This window comes from Podarcis bocagei, assembly GCF_964188305.1.
Source record: "Podarcis bocagei genome assembly, chromosome: 16".
Classification (NCBI taxonomy): Eukaryota; Metazoa; Chordata; class Lepidosauria; order Squamata; family Lacertidae; genus Podarcis; species Podarcis bocagei.
The window spans coordinates 19,281,323-19,300,418 of NC_138142.1; the positions used below are offsets into that span (position 1 = coordinate 19,281,323).

Below are 19,096 nucleotides of genomic sequence, written 5' to 3' on the forward strand. Positions count from 1 at the left end.
TTTTCCTCCATTGCTTGGGGCAGCTGTGTTGCATTGAGAGGTGGGTGGGGTGGGATCTGAGCACCAGGGTAGCCCAATTATAGTGTGCTGTGGTAGAGGAAAGCCCTGGGGTCCTTAGAATCATAGACCCTTAGAATCGTCAAATTGGAAGGGACCCCATGGGGTCATCTAGTCCAACCCCCTGCTATGCAGGAAACTTTTGCCCAATATGGGACTCAAACCCAAGACTTTCAGAGTAAGACCTTTGTGCTTTGCCCACCGAGCTATCCCTCATGCATGGGGTCTCAAATAAGACAGGGGTGGGGAAACCATAGGCTCTCCAGTTCTCTCTGGCCCTTGGGATGCTCATACCTCCTCCTCAAGTCTTCCTCAAGTGCTTTTTCCTGGCTGGGATGATTCCTTGACCTGGGATCATCTCTCTTGCTCACCTGGCTGGATGGGGGATGGAGATGTGTGTGTCGAAACCTCTGGCTTCCGATGTAGCTCACTGCAGATAGGTAAATTCCCCCCACCCACTTTTGTCTCTGGCCCCGCCCACCATCGGCATGTGGCCCCCAGAAGGTTCCCTGTGAGGGAATGTGGCCCTCAGACTAAAAAAACAACAACCCAACCTTCCCTGCCACTCCCTGCAACAAGGGCAGCTTCCGTGATAAACAGGGTATCCATGGCAACCGGCCTACCTCTGCCTTGCCACAGCCTCGCTTCTGATTATCAGGCCGCTTGGAAAGACATAAGAGCCCTTTGAGGAAGAAAACGCTGGCATCTCTGCACCCCAAATAGTATCTTACACCCTTCCCTCCCCACCCTTAAAAAAATTGCATATTTCATGACACATTATCCAAACACAATTCAACATTAAAATACTCGTTTAAGTAAGAAAATAGCAGCCTCGGGCGGATTTCACGGAAACTCACAAGGACGGCAAGACAGTGTCAACCAGGAGATTAAAAACGGTGCTGGAGGTTGCCAGTTTGGATTAAGAGGCTGTCACAGAATTGGGCTGTGCAAGCAAGGTCCCAGGAAAGCTACATTGCTGCCTTTTTGCTTCAATGTGCAGAAACCATCAGCGCTCGGGTATTGTCCCAACTACAGAGTCCACCCCTCCAAGCCATCATGGGACGTGGCTATGAAAGGAGGCAGACAGGCAACCAAATTTGGCACGGTCAGCCGGGGTGCCTTTCTTCTCAAGACACACTGAACAAGGCAGGGGCTGTGCAAAAGTCTTCTGTTCACGTACAGGAAAACATCCCAGGCAACAGAGCTTTTAATTTTCAGGTGCTTATTTGTGTTTCCCAAAGCAAGAACCTTACAACGTGCAGATCACTCCAAGCAAGGACCTCTCCGTGCCAATGCTCAAAAGGAACAGCACTGAAGTGAAAGCAAGGAAGTTCTAGGCGAAAGCTTCTTGGGTGGCAAAAGGGAGAGCTGGAAAGAAAATGTCCAACCAGCTTAAATCCGAGCGTCGGGGAAACTGAGGCTCAGAGCAACTGTAATGATGCAGAGAGAGGAGGCGGTGGGTGTCTGTTCCTTGCAGTTTCCAAATTCTGACGGGGAACACCTGCAAGTCTTCTTTTGGGCAGGTGCAAGAGCACACCCTCAAGGGGCTATTTTGCTTTCTCATTTAGGTATTCTCAGTCTGCACTTCGAATACAAGCCCAGCAATAAGATTTCGGCCAACAGTTTGAAGCAACTACCTGGGAGCCAGGAGGGTATTGTTGTTTTTTCTGGGTGCAAAGCAGGTTGAGACAGAAGGGATGAATAAGCAGGGTGCCAGATCTATAAAGAAACAATTATCAGCGGCCTTGTCTCCCAAGAAGAGCCTGGCACGATCAGGCAAAAATAAATCAATCAATTACATCGCGCACTACGGTGGTGCTAAGATAACCACCAGAGGCTGTGAACGCAGAGGCTTCATCCAACCTGGTGCCCTTCAGGCCGTTTGGGGACTACAACTCTCGTCAGTCAATGCAGCTGTTTTGGACTACAACTCCCATCAGCCCTGGTCAATGTGGCTGCTTTGGACTACGGCTCCCATCAGCCCCAGCTGACAGGGCTGTTTTCAACTACAACTCCCATCAATCCTGGCCAATGTGGTTGTTTTGGACTACAACTCCCACCAGCCCCAGCCAATGTGGCTGCTTTGGACTACAACTCCCATCAGCCCCAGCTGACAGGGCTGTTTTCAACCACAGCTCCCATCAATCTTGGCCAATGTGGCTGTTTTGGACTACAACTCCCAACAGCCCCAGCCAATGTGGCTGCTTTGGAATACGGCTCCCATCAGCCCCAGCTGACGGGGATGTTTTCAACTACAACTCCCATCAACCCCAGCTCGCATCATCGTGCAGGCTGAAGCTGATGGGACATGTACTCCCAAACACCTGGATGTCACCATGCTGCTGGTGTATGTGGAACCAAGAGCCTCAGCCACTTCCTTCAACGAATCGCTCCCGTTCGGCTCAGCTGGGGGCAGCTCTGCCTTCACATATTCCAAACAGGCCTCACCAACAGAATTTGCCTCTTCCTTGGGATTTGATGGGGGTCCCTTTCCCCCTCCCTCCACACAGAGGGCACTGCCTTACTTTACAGTTTGTAATGTCTGCCATTGGGCGATCTGCCCCCAAAACTCTGGAGATCGACCGATCGGCCCAAACCTACCAGTGTGGAATCAATCTCTCTCTCTTCTCCCCTCTACAAAACCCAATTCCCCATCTTTTTTTTAACAGGGGTCCTGTAAAAAACCCGAGGTCACATTTGTGGTTCCCAAGAATTCCCGGCTGGATCTTTCTCCTGCTTCGGCTCCTGGAGGTTCAGCAAGAGAAGCGCCCCCACGGAAACCGTCTTCAGGCTCAGCACACTGACGGCCTCAGGCTGGACAGAAGGGACCCCCACGCCCTGCAAACAAGGGCCCCATTCTCCGTGGGTGTTCTCCACAGGCTCGTCCTTCAGCGTGTGGATCCTCTGGTGCTTGATGAGGTTGGCACTCTGGCCAAAGGTCCTGTCGCAGTGGGAGCACTTGAACGGCCCCTCTCCCATGTGGATCCGCCGGTGCCGGATCAGGGTGGACCCTCGCCGGAAGGTCTTATCGCAGTGCGGGCACTGGTAGGGCTTCTCGCCGTCGTGCAGCCTCTGGTGGCGCATGTATTCCTGCCGGCAGGTGAAGGTGGAGTCGCAGGAAGCACAGGGGTAGGGCTGCTCGCCCGTGTGGATCCTCTGGTGCCAGTAGAACTCTTGCTTGTAGCGGAAGCTCTTGTCGCACCCGGGGCACTTGTAGGTCTTCTCCCCGGCGTGGCTCCTCTGGTGCCAGCTGAACTCTTGCTTGAAGCGGAAGCTCTTCTCGCACTCGGTGCACTTGTAGGGGCGGTCCCCGACGTGCGCCCGCTGGTGCCACATGAACTCCTGCTTGAAGCGGAAGCTCTTCTCGCACTCAGCGCACTTGTAAGGGCGCTCCACCGAGTGCGTCTTCTGGTGCCAGGTCAGTTCCTGCTTGAAGCGGAAGTTCTTCCCGCACACCCCGCACTTGTGGGGCCACTCGGCCGTGTGCGCCCGCTGGTGCCACATCAGCTCCTGCTTGTGGCGGAAGACCTTCTCGCACACGCCGCACTTGTAGATCTTCTCCCCGGCGTGGACCTTCTGGTGCCACGTGTATTCGTGAACGAAGCGGAAGCTCTTCTCGCACTTGCCGCACTTGTAGGGCCTCTCCTCCTTAGGGACTCTCTGGCGGACGCCAAGCCCCGAACAGTGGCTGCAAGAGCAGGGCTGCATCGTTGCGTTGTGGCTTCGCGGGTCTGCCGCGGCGGGAGTGCCCTTGTGGCCACTGCTGCTCTCGCACTCGGGGCAGACTTGCGTCGCTTCTCCCCTGGAGGGGGTGCCGTGAGCCGAGCGGGCAGGGAAACATTTCTGACACTGGGTGCAGATGAGCAGTGTCTCCTCGTAGGTGCTAGGTGGGGGCACCGTGACACCGCCAGGCCAGAAAGCACTGCCAGAGACCCCTGGGTGCCCCACCTGAAATTCCACGGGAGGCGCCTGCACGTTCTGCCACTGGAGCTTAGTGGACCAAGGGGGCAGAGAGGCCATTCCATTCACAGCCGAGTTGGCCCCAAGGTGGCTCCCTGGCCACGTGGAAAATTCACCAAAGGTCCCGTTGTTCGGGCCTGTCTTCAGCACCTCTGGGTGCCCCACACAGCATGGTGGCTGCTCCTCGAGGCAGGATTCTTTCTTAATCAGGATTTGGCCATCTGCAACAACAGGAGACAAGAGTGAAAGGTTGTAAGACAAAATTTTTAATTTCACGACTTGGATTTATAAGTTTATCACTGGAGGATTAGAACTGAACGTTAGAGTTGAAGTGCAACCCCCCCCCCCCCCGGATCCGGGAGCGATCCGCGAGAGAGCCTGTGAAGATATTTACAGAGTTTGACAGCTGTCAAATGAGCTGTCAAAGTCAGGAAATTCTGCTTTTTGCTACTTGTGTCGGTTATTTTTGCTACATTGGACTGTAAGTTTTTGAGAATTGAGAGGAAATAAGAACAAAATAACCTGATTGTTGGAGAAAGAACACTTAGTAACCAGAATCCCTCTAGAGGGGGTTCTGAGATATTACAATGGCTGCAGATGGAAAAATACAGGCAGAGTTGGATAGAGTGTTTGATTTCCTGGGAAAGCTGCAAGAGCAGAGTGATGTTATGGCTACAAATCTTACAACCTTGAACCTTAAAATAAACAAATCTGCTGAAGCGGTTAAGGACTTGACTCAAGAAAAATCTGCAGCTGTAAAAGAAGATACATGTGCCGTTTTGGAGGAATGTGAAGGAGGAGCGGAAATGCTGCAAGTGAAAAAGGACAACCAGAGGCCTGTTAAGATGGATTATAAGGAAAGCAAGGTTTGGATGACGAAAATTTGGTCTGAAAGGGAGAATGAAGATTGGGGATTTTTCCCTATGGGGAGTCCGGAAGACCCATGGATTACAAATTTGATCAAGGCGAAAACTGGAATGTTTGGGACATTTGGGCTACTTGGACTTAGAAAGAATAAGAAGCAGGACTTAGACTCTTTTTTTGAATATGGAGGTCTGGTTGGAAAAAACATAAACCCTGTTGGGTCAAAGATGCTCCAAGAATTGATGTTCAACATAAAGGACTGTCAACAAAACCGGCTGAAAGGGACTGAGATTTAAGGGCCTCGGACGTGATAGATCCAGGCTGAGAACTGACAGATTGAAGGACAATTCTTGGGGATCGAAACCGGGGGAGGGGGGGAAAGCTTTGGAATCCAAAGGGGTATAATCATATGTTTTCATTTGTCAAGATGTTTTGTAATTATTTTAATAATTGGGAATTTCGTGAAAGGGAACTTGGGTCGACCTTAGAAAAAGGTAAATGTCGAATATTAAAATGAGGTTTAGAGGTTTAAAATTGGCTAACTAAGATGAATAAAGTAAAATATTAATAAGGGATAATTTGAGCATAAAGAACTTGCTGAGCTAAATTTCGGAATTGGAATGCAAGAAGGGGAGGTGGGGGAAGTCCGGGAAAGTGGTTAGGAAATTAAGGTTTTAAAATTATACGTGTTATTTGTGTGTAGTGTTGATGTGTATGTTTGTTTTTGTGTTTGTCTAAAAAAAATGAGAAAACCCTAATAAAAATTTTATATATAAAAAAAAGAGCGAAAGGTTGTATGTGAGCCAACAGAAAACCGGTGAGATCACAACAGAAGACCTGACTACGTTTTGATCAAGAAGGGTTAAAAACCTGCCTTTTTACCACCACCCAGTGTGGAGAGTTCCAGCCTTAGGGACCATGTTACAGTAGCATAGCAGCAAATCCAGAAGTGCAAGGGCCCTTCGTAATAGCCACAGCAACTCCTCCTCACACCTGAGTCCTTTTCGAAGGTTATACAATAAGCTTCTAATTTAGGGTTGCCCTATTTCAAGAAGTAAAAGTACAGACGCAGTTGCTTAGTTGTTCAGCTTTTTGCGGGGCGACTGGCAGAGGCAGACAGAGGGCACCAAATTAGCCCCCATCCCCTGGACATTTGGACATTACCAGAATTTTCAAGTTTATATGGTGACCCTGGCACACCATTCTCTTGAAAGTGAAGCCCCTTGTCTTTCCAGGGTTCCTAAATGCTTAGCTTTTGGAGCATACAGAACTGTTTCTTCTCAGTGCTTAAACACCTAAATGACTTTTCGTGGACATTTGAAAACAGCCCTGTTTCAGGAAACGTTTAATGTTTGATGTGTTGTTTTCTTCTGGTCCCCTTGTATTTTGTTGGAAGCTGCCCAGAGTAGCTGAGGTAACCCTGTCAGAGGGGCAGGGTAGATGGATTAATTAGTTAATTAGTTAATTAGTTAATTAATTAATTATTCCTGCACGCCTTCTCCAGAGTGGCCCTAGGAGCCAATCCTCAGTGGCTGACCCACCTCCTTACACTCTGATTGGCTCTAATCAGCACAAAGGACGTGAAGACTTCATGCTGATTGGGCAGCTCTAGGGCCCTGGAGACAGGGCCCCTGCTGCAGAAATAGTAACCGTGATGTTCCCTGAATATGATGTATTGCTATATGTTGTTTTTACTAAGGCATGCACCTGTACTGTACAGTGGTACCTCAGGTTACATACGCTTCAGGTTACAGACTCCACTAACCCAGAAATAGTACCTCGGGTTAAGAACTTTGCTTTAGGATGAGAACAAAAATTGTGCTCCGGCGGCGCAGCAGCAGCGGGAGGCCCCATTAGCTTCAGGTTAAAGAACAGTTTCAGGTTAAGAACGGACCTCCGAAACGAATTAAGTACTTAACCCGAGGTACCACTGTATGCAATTTTGTACACGTCCCATTGCACAATTCAGAGATGTGCGAATTTTGAGGGGAAGGACCTGTGATTCAGTTTGTGTATTGTTGCAAAGAATACAAATTCGGAAGGGTTCCCCTTTCAAGGCAACCCAAATTTCTCCTTCACCCATTGCAGCATGTGGCCCCTGGAAAGCTGTTCTGGAAAGCCTGTTGCCCTTGAGGCGTCCTCCTCTTAAAGCAAAATAAAACATTTAGCCTGCAACACCATTTGCTTCTAGAGACAAGGAAATCTTCAGTACACTTTTCTTCCCAGTAACACCATGCGAGCATGCAATGTAGAGCACATCTCCCGCCGCACTGGCACACCAGATTTGGGGGCCATCTTCAGAGCAACCAGAAGCTCCCAATATTCTGATCTATGAGCCTGGGACTCACCAAAGATGCTGTGGTGTGCAACCTCTCTTGCCTTTGAGGTCTGGAGACTCCCCACGCAAGGCTCCTCCCCTCGCTCGATTCTCAAAATGATGTCGGGCTTCTGTAAGGCGAGGCCTAGTAAAGTGGAGATTGATAGGGCACTTGAGGACCAGCCCAAGACATTATGTAACCTGAGGCAAAGAACAAGATGGCACACCCCCTCACTTTTTGCCCCTGCCTCAGTGCTTTTTTTAAAAGTACAGTGGTACCTCGGTTTAAGAACAGTCCTGTTTACGAACGATTCAGTTTACGGCAGGGGTGCCCAAAATTTTTTCAAAGAGGGCCAGATTTGATGAACTGAACATGCGTGAGGGCCGACCAATGTTGTTGAGCTTTGTGGATAAAAAAAAATTGCCCACCCCAGCTCTAACCACTATACCACATGGTCTCTCATTGATCAGTCTAGCTGGGTATGGTCTACAGCAGGAGTGGCCAATGCAGAGTCCTCTGCATGCTGCAGAACTCCTGCCATTCCCAGTCAGCAGGGCCAATGGTCAGGGCTGGTGGGAGCCGTTGCAAGAGCAGCAAAACTATAACAGCACAGTTTTGACTGCTCTGGAGATACACAGCTCTGAGAGGTTTGAGGTGGGATGCCAAACCCCATCAGTCCCAACCAACATGGCCAATGGTCAGGGTGATGGGAGCTGCACCCCAGCAACATTTGGAGGCCCACAGCTTTTAAAGTCCAAAGTGGGATATTAATTATAACTGAAGTGAAAAAAACCTCTTGCCTTTTGGAGCCCTTCAAATTCATCGGGTGAGCACAACCCATGAGCCATCCAATAAACAGCAAATAGCTTACCTAATGAAACCAGCATCTCATAGCTGGCTCTTGTTACATCCTTATAGAGATTTTTCTGCCAATCTGCCAGCTCTGCCCACTCCTCTGGGGAAAAGTAAATGGCCACTTCGTCAAAAGTCACTGGGTCCTGAAAGAGGAATTTGTTCGTTTATTGATTTATTTACAGGGAGAGCCAGTGTGGTGTAGTGGTTAAGAGCGGTGGACTCGTAATCTGGGGAACCGGGTTCGATTCCCTGCTCCTCCACATGCAGCTGCTGGGTGACCTTGGGCCAGTCACACTTCTGTGAAGTCTCTCAGCCCCACTCAGCTCACAGAGTGTTTGTTGTGGGGGAGGAAGGGAAAAGGAGAATGTTAGCCGCTTTGAGACTCCTGAAGGGGAGTGAAAGGCGGGATATCAAATCCAAACTCTTCTTCTTCTTCTTCTTCTTCTTATTTGCTACATTGATATCCTACCTCTTTCTTCAAGGAGCTCAAGGCGGCTATAGCTGGTTTTCCATCTCCTCACTTAATTCCCCACAACAACCCTGAGAGGGAAATTAAGCTGAGAGCCAGCTTCATGGCTCAGTGGGGGATTTGAACCCTGGACTCTCCCAGGTCCCGATCCAACATTCTAACCTCTATGCCACACTGGCTCTCAAAGCAGTGTCAAGCCATGCTCCACACCTCTGTGGCTCAAGAGTCTCAGGCATGGGTAGGCAAACTAAGACCCGGGGGCTGGATCCAGCCCAATCGCCTTCTAAATCTGGCCCATGGACAGTTTGGTAATCAGCGTGTTTTTACATGAGTAGAATGTGTCCTTTTATTTAAAACGCACCTCTGGGTTATTTGTGGGGCATAGCAATTCATTTTTTTGTTCTTTTCAAAATATAGTATGGCCCCCCACAAGGTCTGAGGGACAGTGGACCGCCCCCTGCTGAAAAAGTTTGCTGACCTCTGGTCTCAGGGTTGTGGGTTTGAGCCTCAGATTGGGCTAAAGATTACTGTGTTGCAGGGGGTTGGACGAGGACTCTCAGGATCCCTTCCAACTCTACAATTCTGATTCTATGATAATCCAGGTATTTTCTAAATGTTGGGGTGTGGATTTTACACACACAAACACACACACACTCTGTTGGGGCCTCTTGACACCAAAAACAGATGTGAAAGTGACACCCCACTTGTATGAAGCTCAGTCGATGAGAACATTGACCGTACGCCCCCCTTGAGGCAGGGACCTGACTGTTTTTTGCTTCCATTACAGGTCAGTTACAATGATGGCACTACAGACATCCTAACTGATAACATGCAGAACTGACAGAAGCTTTTACACAAAAGGGCAAGAGCCTCTTACCCAGAGTGCGGGCCCAGCAGCCCCAGCCATCTTTGAAGCCGACGCTCCTCTGAACAGGGCGGTCAACGGTTTACCTGCTTCAAAAAAACCGTGGGGAGGTCTTGGGTGGAGTCACCACCGAGGGCTAGGTGGATCCATTTCTGCGGGACGTCCTTCAGTAGCAGAGGGGAGCGTCAAGAGGAGGGCTCCAATTTTAGTTTTGATGCCTGGAGGTGGGGTGGGGGAGAGAAAACAGAGGGGAGGGAGGGCGGGCGGGGGAAAGAGGCAGGCATGACTGCAAATTGCAAGTTTCAGAAACTCAAAGGCATTGGTGGCTTTGAATAAATTTGCATGAAGCTTATGCAAATCGCTCCTTTGCTCCGGGAGGAAGAAGAACTCGTTTGCATAAAGGGAATTTGCAAATGCTTCGTTGCATCACGTGTTCTCTCTGTCGCTGCATCGAAATGATTCTGCAATGGGGCGGAAGGAAGCAGATGGAGAGACCGTTTCCTGGCACACAGCCCCACAGCAGGAATGTTTCTCTTTGCAGTGGGAGGTTGCCGACTTGAGTGAAGAAGGAGCCCCAGGAAGAACCGGCTCCTAACCCCAGGCGAGTTAACACACTCCATGATCTTTGCTTACCCACCAAAGCCCAGCTTCCACATAGCACTATTCACAGGGCCCCCTCGCTGGCCTGGCATCAGCAGCCAGCTCCCTCAGGCATCTCCCAGGGTCCAGTTTACCCCCATGAGACCCACAGATCCTGGACCCTCTGACCTGGTCAGCTGGATCTGATCGCCACCATTTTTATTTGTTGAAATGCTATATCAGGGGCATTCTGGGAAATTAAAATGGTGGCAGTACCAATGGTGCCCCCACTAGGGGCCTTTATGCCATCATCAAGGCCTGGCATAAATGCTATTTATTCATAAAAGTATTTGTATACTGCCCTCTCATAAAGCATCACAGTGGTATACGGCAACATAAAAGAAACATTTTCTCAAAAATGCTAAAAGCAGTGCAGAACAATCGTTAAAAAGACTGGCTGCTGTCAGACATGGAAGTGCCTCTGGGCACGTAGAGAAGCCTGTAGAATAAGGTGTGTCCTACTTTATAGAGAACAGTCCTCTGAGAAAGGCTGCCACATGGGCGGACCTTTAGGCGAAGGCATCCCCCATTGTTAAAGTCCCAAACGACTCAGGCCCCAAATACCCTAAAGGCTGCCTCCTTCTCTATCAATCCCACCAGGTGCTAAGATTGGTAGAGCAGGTCCTCTTGTTTGTTTCTCCACCCTCACAGACTTAGGGGGTGGCGGCCTGGGAGAGGGCCATCTTTGTCGCAGCCCCCAACCTGTGGAACTCCCTGCCACAGAGACGCATCTGGCACCTTCATTATCCAACTTCTGGTGAATATTATTAATAATAATGTCAATATTTATATGCCGCCCATTTGACCGGGTTGTCCCTGCCATTCTGAGTGGCTCCTGACAAAAGGTTAAAAATACAGTAAAACCTCAGACATGAAAAACTTCCCTGCACAGGTGATAAATTTTTCACCTGCCTGATAACAAATGTTGGAAATGCAAAGAAAATGAAGGTACATTCTTTCACCTTTGGTGGACGTGCCCAAAGATTAAGGTGTTCTGGGAAATGATCTACAGTGGTGCCCCGCAAGACGAATGCCTCGCAAGACAAAAAACTCGCTAGACGAAAGGTTTTTTCATTTGCGATTTGCCTCGCAAGACGAATTCCCCTATGGGCTTGCTTCGCAAGACGAAAACGTCTTGCGACTTTGTTAAACCGTTTAAACCGTGCTTCGCAAGAAGAAAAATTCGTTAGACGGCAAAAATTGCGGAACGAATTAATTTCGTCTTGCGGGGCACCACTGTATAATGAATTGAAAAAGCTATTTAAATATACCTTCCTGAAGAAACCAGAGGCCTTTCTCTTGGGTATTGTTGGCCAAGGGGTGTTAAAGAAGGACAGAACATTTTTTATGTATGCGACAACAGCGGCAAGAATACTCATCGCAAAGTACTGGAAGACACAAGAATTACCCACCTTGGAAGAATGGCAGATGAAGGTGATAGACTATATGGGCTTGGCAGAGATGACGAGCAGAATCCGAAACCAGGGAAGAGAAACAGCGGAAGAAGATTGGAAAAAATTTAAGGACTATTTAAAGAAATATCACAAAATCAATGAATGTTAAAATGACGCTGGATTTGAAAATATATGGTTATAAGCAGTAATGGATATGTTAAAGAGAAATAGTAAGATTGAAATTAAGACAAAAATAAGTAAGGATTTGCTGAACAATTAATTAGAAATTGGAATACAGAAAGGGGAGGTATGAGGAAGTCGAGAAAGTAAGATACAAGAAATTAAGGGTCGAAATTATATGTGTTTTTATGTTTTTATGTTTGTTTTGTTTATTGCATAGTTTTGTTTTGTTTTTGTTGTGATAAAAAAAAACTTTTGAAACCTTCAATAAAAATTTATTAAAAAAAGAAAAGAAAAGAAAAACTTCCCTGTACAGGGCTGCCTTCAGATGCCTTCTAAAATTCAAATTGTTGTTTATTTCCTAGTGGGAGGGCGTTCCACTACCGTGAAGGCCCTCTACCTGGTTCCCTTTAACTTTACTTCTTGCAGTGAGGGAACCGCCAGAAGGCCCTCGGAGCTGGACCTCAATGATGGGGGTGGAGACACTCTTTTTTACCCTGGCCTTTGACACTTGAGATGCGTATTTCAGGACCCATCTTATTTCCGTGACTGTAAGTTGTTTTAAACTGTTTTCAGTATTATAATGGTTGCAACCTGCCCTGGGACCTTACAGCAAAGGGCAGGTAATTAAATAATAACCATAATAACCACAGTAATATGTCACAGAGGATGGGAAGAGCCAACCACTGCAAATCAGTTTTGAAAATACTCAAAGGTGGGAGAGCGTGGCAGGGGTTCAAAATTGACCATCTACAATTAAAAGGTCAAGGACCCCTGGACGGTTAAGTCCAGTGAATGGTGACTATGGGGTCGTGGTGCTCATCTCGCTTTCAGGCTGAGGGAGCCGGCGTTTGTCCTCCACAGACAGCTTTCCAGGTCGTGGGCCAGCATGACTAAACCGCTTCTGGTGCAATGGGACACCATGATGGAAGCCAGAGCACACAGAAATGCTGTTTACCTCCCCGCCGGAATGGTACCTATTTATCTACTTGCAGTGATGTGCTTTCAAACTGCTAGATTGGCAAGAGCTGGGACAGAGCAACAGGAGCTCACCCTGTTGCAGGGATTCAAACCACCGACCCTGGTCAGCAGACCCATACAGGCCCACAGCAGCACCTGTCCACAGTCTTCCCTGGGAAGAATTGCATTTCTATTGAAATTGCAGTAACAGAATCCCCCTCTGAATCCTTGCCCTCTTGGATTTCTGACCCGCATGTCCATTGGAGGGTGTAAACATTGTGGTTGTAGAAGAAGGCAGCAAGAAGTCTTCAAAAATAGAAGAGGCAGGAAAGTCAATCGGTGGTTGGAGAGCAACTGTGGTCGCAACTTACAACATTGGAGAAAGGGAGGACAAAGGAAGAGGCAGATCTGTGCAAAAACTGCATGTGCTAATCCATACGTAGGGATGCCAGTTTGGAAATAATGACTGTAGTTCAGGCAGAAGTAAAAAATATGCTCTTCATAACAGGGAAGGCTGAGATCAAGGGGTCTCAGTCTCAGTCTGCTAATTGTGGACGGGGAGTTCAAAGCCCCCTCCTGCTCTCCTTTCTCCAGGAATCTTTCTCCTGAAACCAGACAAGCCTTCAGAGAGGAGATGCCTTCAAGGTGAGGGCTGCTCCCTGTCAAGGAGGCCACCCTTAGCAGTGCTGCAGCCCGTCTGTGCGTGCTTGACATGCTGTCGGGTGCACTGATATCCCCTTCAACACTCGCCTTGTCTCCTCGTCCTTCTTCCCACCACTACAGGAGAAAGAAGCAGGCGACGTTCACACATTCACATTTAAAGTGCTATGGGTCATGGCTTCCCCCAAAGGATTCTGGGAGTTGTAAAGTGTGCCGAGACTTGTCAGGAGGTGCCCATTTCCCTCCCCAGAGCTACAATTATATAAGAGTTCCTTGGAAGAGAGATTGATTGTTAAGCCACTCTGGGAATTGTAGATCTGCAAGGGAAACGGAGGTCTCCCAGCAATTCCCAGCACCCTTAGCAAACGACAGCTCCCATAATTCTTTGGGGGAATCCATGACTGGTCTGCGTCAGCTTTGAACTGTCAGGGCACCAGTACAGTGGTACCTCAGGTTAAGTACTTAATTCATTCCGAAGGTCCGTACTTAACCTGAAACTGTTCTTAACTTGAAGCACAACTTTAGCTAATGGGGCCTCCTGCTGCTGCCGGAGCACGATTTCTGTTCTCATCCTGAAGCAACGTTCTTAACCTGAAGCACTATTTCTGGGTTAGCAGAGTCTGTAACCTGAAGCGTATGTAACCTGAAGCGTATGTAACCTGAGGTACCACTGTACATGAGATGTCTACAGCAGTCTTTCTGTCAGGCTATAGGAGAAATAAATGTACAAAGAAATGGTGCTTGAGTATGCTTTTTACCTTCTTCCTTTGAAACTATTTTCCTTTTGTGTCCTGGTATTCATAATGTAAAGCAGGGACTGTCTACTCATGGACATTTGTAATTCACCCAGAGAGGGAAATCAGGGTCTCCTAGCAATCTTCAGCACCCTTAATAAACTACAGCTCCCAGAATTCTTTGATGGAAACCATGAGTGTTGAAAACAGCATTACAGCACTTTCAGTGTATAGTCTGAATATAGCCCATGTCCTTACAGGCGGATGGAGAACAGGCAATCCTATATCGTGAGTCTGTTGCTTTATAGCATCAGCTAGGTGATGTCTTCATTTTAATAGACCCGTTTCTAAAGCATCTTAAGAAGGTTGCCCTTTTTAATATAAAAAACAAAACAAACAAAGCTTCCATCCCGGAAAAAAGCTGCAGAAACCAGCCTCACGCAACCAGTAGGCGTTTCAAAAGCCGGGCCCTATGTCCAGCTCATTCATGCAAATTGCACACAAAACAGCATGAGCAATGTACAAGATTAAGCATGCAAATAAGTCACAGCTCTCTGGCTGCCAAAGCATTTCCATGGCGGCCTTCCTCCATGTGTAGCTGGTCAGCCGGTCATCACTGGAAGCTGTAGTCCACAACATCTGGAGAGAACTGTGCTGATAATCCCTGAACGGAAAGTAGCAGCAATGATGTTCCTTAGGATGCAGTCAGAAGTCAAGAGCTGCCTTCTTCCATTTACTAAAGAAGCCCCCCTGACTCTCCGGTGCCTTATTCACATCCTGCCCACCATCACCCTAACACTCCCGAAGGCAGCTAAAAAGCACATCCATTCCAGGTACTCCCAGCACCTAGACAGAATCAGGACCAGCTGTGCTTCAAACCTGCCTGACAGGGTCCCTTCCCTCCCCTCCCCTCCTTTCCTCTCCTCTCCTCGCCCATCTCAGCATCCTTGTTCAGGGAAATGTAAATATGCACCCATTTAAATGTTCTATGCCAACAAAATATGCACCCATTTACATGTTCTATGCAAACAGCAGCGTCTGCCTCCCTCTCTCTTTCTCTGGACAAAGTGGCAAGCCCCAGTCTTAGACAATAGGCTGTTTTAAAAATGTGCATACATTTAAATGAATTAACATATGCAAATAAACAGCTACTGAGTTCTCCTTCCCGCCTTGCTATTTTGGGTAAGGCTGGCAAAACCCACACATTTACATCATCAAAAGGGCTGCAAAATTGCAGGTACTGGGGATTAAGCCCCGCTGAGCTCAGCGGGAGTTGTTTCTGAGTAAACCTGTTTAGGATTGCTAGAAGTGTGACATTTCCTTAATCCAAGCTTCGTTCATCTGGTGCCTTCCAGATGTTTTGGATGGTAACTGCCATCAACATCAGCCAGAACCTGTGCCGGGTTCAAGAAACGCTGAGTTCCAAAATTAATATTATGAAAAGCCTGGAAATTGGAATATTTCGGAACATATGCACAGCTTAAGATTCTGAAGTTTAATAACTGCCTCAGGACCTGGGAAGTGTAGCACTGTATTGGGAGAGGGGGTATAATCTTCAACTGAGTTTGAAACACCCTCATCAAGCTGCAATACCCATGAGTCTCAAAACAATTTAAATCTGTGGTCCATTCCACAAGGAGAATCTGCTGGCCAGTGGCCAATCGAGTCCAGCATCCTGTTCTCACAGAGGCCAACCAGAAGCCTTGATGGGAAGCAATCAAGCAGGACTCAAACACAACAACCTTCTCCCTTCTTGTAGTTTCCAGCAGCTGATCTCAGGACCTGGAGGCACAGCATAGCCCATGTGGCTAGCAGTCATGGATAGCCGTCCCCTCCATGAATTTGTCCGATCCTCTTTTAAAGCCATCCAACCTGGTGGCCATCACTGCCTCCTGTGGCAGTGAGTTCCACAGTTTAACTACGTGCTGAGTGGAGAAGTGCTTTCATTTGTCCTGAATTTTCCACCATCTATCTTTGTTGGATGTCCACAGCTAGAGAAGTAAGGGGCCACATGTGAGAAGTTTACCACTTTATGAGAGAGTGTGTCAGTAAGATTACTGATATATAATCTATATAGCTCACCCAAGGAAATGTTAAACTGGCTGGAGCTTGTGGGAGCTGTACTCCAAAATGTCTGCAGGACACCAGGTTGGGGAACGTTGTTCTAGGTCAGTGCTTCCCAAACTTGGGTCTCCAGCTGTTTTTGGACTACAATTCCAATCATCCCTGACCACTGGTCTTGCTACCTAGGGATGATGGGAGCTGTAGTCCAAAAACAGCTAAAGGCCCAAGTTTGGGAACAACACTGCTCCAGGCTGGCAGACAAAAGGATGCTTTTCACGCAAAGCATCGCTCACTTATGGCAAAGTGACAAATAACTTCATACAATGCAATCCATCTTTTCCCTTTGCAAGTTTTCTGTGGTTTTTCTGGTTCTTTATTTTTAATTCAGAATTTCTTTTTAAAAATACGGTGTTAGTCATTCTGGAGCAGAAAAACAAGATACATATCTCAAATAATGAACTGCCCTAATGGTCAGAGGCAGTAGATAACCCCGAATATTGCCAGATACTGGTATCAGACCCTATTCCCCAAAGTAGCCTGTCAACATGCAAACAGATGTTAAGAGACAGGCCTCATCAACCTGGCACCCTCCAGATGTTTTGAAAGACAACTCTCATCAGCCCCAGCCGGAAAGTGGCTATATCAGGTTGCTCTATGACGTGTTTACTCAGGAGTAACACCTAGTTGAGTTTTATTATTTTTATTGCATTTAGACCCCACCTTCTCTTCCAGGGAGCTCAAGGTGGCATCCATGGTTCTCCCCCTCTTCAGTTCCCACAACAGCCCTGTGAGGTAGGTTCAGCTAAGAGATAGTGACTGGCCTGGGGTCATCCAGTGATTTTCATGGCTAAGTGGGGATTTCAACTGTGGTCTCTCAGGTCCAAGTCCGACACGCTAACCCACTCTAACTGCTGCACTACAGTGGCTGAGTGAGTCTTACTCCCAGGTAAGAGGATGACTGCAGCTGACCGAGCTACAGAATTTGTTCCCAAAGACCAGCTGTCAACAACGTACAACTACCACATCCCCATAAGTGGGATGTAATTTTTAAAGGGGGGGGAGTCAAGATGCTGTAAAATTAAAGTGACTCAAGTAAACCACACACCTTTCCCCTATAGCTATAGCTGCAATTCGTAAACGAATTTGTAGCTGGGCAAGTGAGCGAGTCTTTAGGCACCTACCAAAAATTAAGGTTTTTGTGGTTTTTTTAAAAAAAGGTAAATTAAACCAGGTTTGCTTTTCATGTCCAGGAATGTTAGAGATTTCTCCCATTTTGGTGGGAAGCCTAACTCAGAGAGTTTTTTTGGAGTGGACTAGCCATCTCTGAAAGTAAACCCAAAGTCCACCCAAACTCACGACACTTACATCTTCAGTCAGTTGCAGGCTTACTCAGGAGCAAGCCCAACTGGACTCAGCGAGACTTTTCATTTCGTTTCCTTTGATTTTAAAGAAAGCCCACCTTTGCTGTAAACTGGGGCCTTCCCGGTCTGCCAGCTGAGATGATCAGCACTTACCCACGAGTAGTCCCATTGCGCGAGGAAAAGCATCCGCTTTTACGGATCGGGACCGCTGTCGCTTGCAATCCGCTGCTGCTGCTGCTATGCCAGCGGTTGTCTTAAGCGCTTTTGCAAAAAGTGGTAACTACAGTATATATAAAAAAGGGAGTGATTGCGTTCACATCACACCGCTTGGCTCAATCCGGATCGGAATCCCGACCAGCCCTTCTAAAATAATAGCAGACCAGAGGCGTAAAAGCAGGCGGCGTAAAAACCGCTCCCGATCGCTCCTCCGTCTCCCCAGCAGTGCAGGTTCAGAGTGAAAAGGCAGTGGGGGTTTTCCGCAAAGCGTACAGCGCTTTAACCCCTTTCTCCCCGGCGGCGGCAGCAGCAGCACCCCGGCAGGCAGGCAGGAGATCCGCACACCGCCACCCCCTGGCCGGCAGCCCCTTCTCCCGAGCAGGAGAGGCGCCCCAAGCGCAGCAGCAGCAGATCCGGCTTGCAGTGTTGGGAAGGGTGCGAAGTTGTACCCGTTACGTGTCTAAGTGGGGGTTAGGAGGAGATCATTCAAGTCCAGAGGCAAAACATTGCATAAGGGGCCAGAGACAATAACGCAAACAAAACGTCATTTTTCTGTAAAATCACCCCCAAGTGGAGACAGTTGCTGTTGTGCTCATTTTCTGCTTGCGTTGCTTCCCTTTGGGGCATCTGCTTTGGACACCGTGGGAACAGGATAATGAGCTAGAGGGTCTGATCCATATAGGAAACCAGTCAAAGACAGGTCATGTTCTGCTGCTAAACTGGGAGAGACACACGCAAACCTCCCAAGGATTGCATCCGAGCTTAGTCCCACCCAAATCAGAGCAGACCCACTGAAATCGATGCACACGTGACTTATTTAGGTCCATTCAGTTCAATGGCTCTTATATATACTTTCAGCAGACTCCTGACCATGCCTACGCAGAGGTAAGTCTTACTGAATTCAAGCGAGGGGTCACACTTTTAAGTTAATCCTGCATTAGTGTGCTGGCTTTGTATTTCAGGTACCCTTTTGCTGATTTTCTCCTCTTTTTATGCTGTTGCTGCCAGGAGAATTCGGGCAGAACAGTGCATTTATTATTATTATTAATATTAATATTAATAGTAATATTAATATTATTATACTTGTTTTGATTTTTCCGTGCCCTGTGTTTTATATTATGCAGTACGAATGTGTCGTGTGTCAGCCCGCTGGCGAAGGGCGGTATAGAAACCCTAATATAATAAATAAATGGGTGACTGCACTTACCTTGCAAAACAGCCGTGCTCTTCCCTTTTCCTATCTCTATGCCTCGCCTTTGCTTCTAGTATTTTGTGGGTTCGGGGAGGGGGCAAGACACGGTGCTATTATCCTATCATAGCTGGTGCAAAGACAGCCCTCCAACACACACACACACGATTCTCTGCCACCCATCATAGTTTTCTATTAGGGCGGTCGTGGAGAAACTCCAGAAGGAACCAGGAAGTTCCGTCTCCGGCAGAAGGCGTTGCTTATCCCTTTTTTTCTATCTATAGTATCTCTACGCACACACAAAAGCGTCT

At 47.9% G+C, this 19,096-nt stretch overlaps 1 protein-coding gene and 1 long non-coding RNA gene across 4 annotated transcripts; one reads left to right on the forward strand and one right to left on the reverse strand.

Annotated features, from left to right (window-relative positions):
* Positions 1-848: 848 nt before the first annotated feature.
* Positions 849-19,058, reverse strand: LOC308575853 (uncharacterized protein). 3 transcript variants are annotated; one of them, XM_081174932.1, is made up of 5 exons: positions 18,804-19,058; positions 9,401-9,606; positions 8,071-8,197; positions 7,230-7,343; positions 849-4,238 (listed from the first exon to the last, which is right to left on the reverse strand). In XM_081174932.1, exons 2-5 carry the CDS (start codon positions 9,428-9,430, stop codon positions 2,749-2,751), a joined length of 1,761 nt encoding a protein of 586 aa, XP_081031058.1. In that variant the 5' UTR covers positions 9,431-9,606; positions 18,804-19,058; the 3' UTR covers positions 849-2,748. The 3 variants fall into 3 exon arrangements, with proteins under 3 accessions (XP_081031058.1, XP_081031057.1, XP_081031059.1); XM_081174931.1 differs by lacking the exon at positions 18,804-19,058 and adding an exon at positions 17,534-18,267; XM_081174933.1 differs by lacking the exon at positions 18,804-19,058 and adding an exon at positions 13,478-13,631.
* Positions 10,279-17,525, forward strand: LOC308576064. The gene is made up of 3 exons (XR_014003042.1): positions 10,279-10,919; positions 11,918-12,574; positions 16,733-17,525. It is a non-coding gene; the product is annotated as an uncharacterized lncRNA (long non-coding RNA).
* Positions 19,059-19,096: the final 38 nt, after the last annotated feature.

Bases quoted from the DNA above. Each gene is read 5' to 3' on its own strand.
- LOC308575853 (XM_081174932.1), bottom strand. From the start codon at position 9,430: ATGGCTGGGGCTGCTGGGCCCGCACTCTGG. The intron at 8,198-9,400 runs GTAAGAGGCTCT...TTCCTCTTTCAG, and splicing joins CTGCTGGGCCCGCACTCTGG to GACCCAGTGACTTTTGACGA. The intron at 4,239-7,229 runs GTGAGTCCCAGG...CTGTTGTTGCAG, and splicing joins TGCACACCACAGCATCTTTG to ATGGCCAAATCCTGATTAAG.